The sequence below is a fragment of the Orycteropus afer genome, unplaced genomic scaffold, assembly GCF_000298275.1.
Source record: "Orycteropus afer afer isolate SDZICR_OR568_19922 unplaced genomic scaffold, OryAfe1.0 scaffold00470, whole genome shotgun sequence".
NCBI lineage: Eukaryota > Metazoa > Chordata > Mammalia > Tubulidentata > Orycteropodidae > Orycteropus > Orycteropus afer.
Window position 1 is genome coordinate 648,388 of NW_006922057.1, and position 3,275 is coordinate 651,662.

The 3,275-nt window shown below is 42.0% G+C and overlaps 1 protein-coding gene across 1 annotated transcript in view; it reads left to right on the forward strand.

Annotated features, from left to right (window-relative positions):
- The window catches only part of IQCK (IQ motif containing K), a 248,949-nt gene that overhangs the window by 16,123 nt on the left and 229,551 nt on the right, over positions 1-3,275 (forward strand). The window contains exon 2 of the mRNA XM_007954737.1: positions 1,499-1,563. Within this exon, the coding sequence (XP_007952928.1) occupies positions 1,499-1,563 (65 nt within the window). The remainder of the gene's footprint in view (positions 1-1,498; positions 1,564-3,275) is intronic.

Sequence of the window (3,275 nt, forward strand, 5' to 3'; positions counted from 1 at the left end):
GTGGAGTGAAACAAAATGTGTGAGACCTGTTGAGTGGAAACGAATATGCTTTGTAAATTTCCACCCAAATCACAATAAAAAAAGAAAATTGACCTTTCTACCAATAGTTTTACCAGTCTTTCCTTTAGGGTTATAGCCAACAGAGCCCGTGAGCATGTTCTACCCCTTTTCCAGCAAGAGTTACTACCCCAGGGAATTAAGTAGAACTTGTATGGTGGGCTCTTTGGGTCAGGCTCTCCAAGTCAGCTGTGATTAGTCTTGAAACCTGGCAATGGTTCTTCACCTCACTAGAGTCAGCTGGGGGACTTTAAACCTACAGAGCCCCAGACTCCTGCTGCAGACCTTTTGAAGCTGAAATTTTGAAGTTGGGCCTGAATCAATTTATTTTCAAAAAGCTCCCATGTAATTATAATCTGCAGCCATGGTATAGAACTATTGGTATTTATAGTAGGCCTTCTCAAACTTTAATATGCCTACAAGTTACCCTGGGATCTTGTTAAAATGTCCATTCAGATACAGTAGGTCTGGGAGAGGGGCCTGAGGCACTGCATTTCTAACTACCAAGTGATGCTGATGCTGCTGAGTTATGGGCCATTGAGTAGGAAGGGTTTATGGGATTCCTTTTCCAGGCAAGTACCCCCAATCTGTTTTGCCTTAATACCCATCCCTTTGGTTGCACGGAAATGTTCATTTTCCCTCTGTCCCATGTATTCTGTCCTCTCATGTTCTCTTCTCCTTTTTCTCCTTTTTTGCTATTAGTGTCGTCTCTTAACAATCCTCCCCACTCTCTTTCTTCCTTGTAGTTATCTTAACATTTAGGCAAAATCCACAGTTATGTCTTCTCGGAAGAGGAGTCTCAAACCCATCCATACAGCCTTCACTCCTTCATGCAACAGACCAATCATCTCATCCATTTTAAATAAGATGGTTCACATTAAATATTGACCTGTAATGACCAATTGTTTTTCATTTCTGTACATTACCAGCCAAAAATAAAATTTAAGAATGTTTTATTGAAAAACTCAAAATCATTATTAAAAAAAAAAAAAAGGACCAGGTTTGTAAGTCTAATAGAGCCTGATGGAACCACTGAGACTATGGAATTGAACCCAGCCAAACAAAAGTCAGGCATATGAGCTGAACATTTGCATTAGGTGGATACACTCCTTGGAGAGATCAATCATGAGAGGATAGAAGGGCTGTGTATGCACAGGGAGACAGCTCAGGGGGCAGGAGTACATGTGTCCTCCTAAGGACACAGGGAAGGGGTAACTATGGGGAGGAAGTGGGAGGGGAGCTGTTGCATTGTGGGAAATTGCAGTCAATGTCATGAGACAGTGTGTGTGAACAACTGTATGGAAAGTGAATTTGCTCTGTAAACTTTCACCCAAATCACAATAAAAATTATTTTAAAAAAAGTTTTATTCAGAGGAAAGGAAATTACATCACAAACTGCAATGAAGTGTAGAATTGAGGATATTTTTCCCTCTCCCTTCAGAGTATGAAGCTGAGCTGCCTCCCTTTCCAGAGAAACACAAAGTCAAACAAGAAGCTGTGATCAATGTGAGTATCACGCAGGCCTTGACCTAAATGAATGGCCCTTAAATGAGAAGACCACTGATAGCAGGTAACAGTGTCATGAGTTAGGGAGGGGCAAAAGAGAAGGCATGGGAGGTAGACTCCAAAACTGGGTGCCAGTTGTAGCTCTGTTTAACAGCATGATTTAAAGTGCATCCTATAATCTCTTTTGAGTCTTAATTTCTGCATCTGTTATATACAACAGAAATCCTCAGCTAACTCACAGAGTCTCTGTGGGGCTTACATGAGATCCTCGATGAGATAGATCACAATAGATTCAGCACTATGCCCATATCAGGGACAGTTGCGGACAGAGCAGGCTTCTCTGTACATGCCATTGTGGACAAGAAGACTCCCAAGGAGATGGGACCAAGTACAGAGCAATCGGGGAGGCCCTCTAGAAGTGAGCCTCAGAATAAAATAGGGACCTGATGGCATTTAAAATAAATAAAAGGGAGTTTCTGAGAGTTAAGGAGACTTGATCAGGGTCACAGGGCTGAAACTAAAATCCCAGTCTTTGGATTTCTAGTCTGTACAGCAGCTGTCTCTGATAGATTCTTGTGTCTACAAACTTTCTTATTCTGTGATTCTATTCTTGCTTTATGGATGCAATACTTTCTCAAATTTCTCTTAAGATTCTAATGATACTTCTCTTCCTGAAACTATTCTCATTTCTCCAAGGTCATTTGTTCTGTTTGGATATCTTGATCTTTTATGCTGTTGATTTTCCTTACCTGTTTAGAGATCCTTGATTGTTATTCAAAATTAAAAGTAGGAACCTAAGTGAATTTTTCTACATAGTTAGTGAAGTTTTCTACAGTTGCACATGTCGGTTTGTTTTCTGGATATGTCTCTTCTCTGAATAGAAGCTTGTGGAGAATGATTGTCTCCTGAAAACTGTGTTTTAGGGTGAGCAGGAAGAGACTTAGTAGTTTTTGGTTGGGCATCCATCGCTTTGCTGTTGAGTCGATTCGGACTCAGCGACCCTGTAAGGACAGTGTAAAACTGCCCTACAGGGTTTCCAAGGCTGTAATCTTTAGGAAGGCCACATCTTTTTCCCTCGTAGCATCTGGTGGACTCAAACTGAACCTTCGGTTAGCAGGTAACCACTTAACCAGTGTGCTACCAAGGCTCCTTTCAGTTAGACGGAGGTCTCCAATGAATGGTCAAAATCACACAGCTTCTACATGAGGTTTTTTTTTTTTTTCTTTTTGGCCACCCTTATGGCAGTCTGAGTAGTTCACTCCTTCTCAGGCTGTTTGTTTATTTACAGAGGAGTCCCTCATTAGGCGTGGGACCAGAACCATTGCCATGAGTCAATTCCAACACATGGGGACCCTTTTTGGGTTTCCATGGTGGTAAATCTTTATGGAAGTAGATTGCCTCATTTTCCTTTTGCCAGCCTTCTGGTTAGCAGTCAAATGCCTTAGGTACTATGCCACCAGAGCTCCTTTAGGGGTGGGAGTGGATATAAAATGTTGTTGTGAATGTAGTTTCAAATGTGTTGAGAAGGGCAGGAGTGGGAGGAGGGAATGTAGGCAATAGGCCAGTGGAGCCCCGGCCAGACTTTCACTCGTTAGGTGCCATCAATTCAGTTCTGGTTCATGGCAACCCCATGTGCAATGGAATAAAACATTGCCGGGCCCTACACCATCTCCGCAGTTATCGCTATGTTTGAGACCACTGTTGAAGCCACT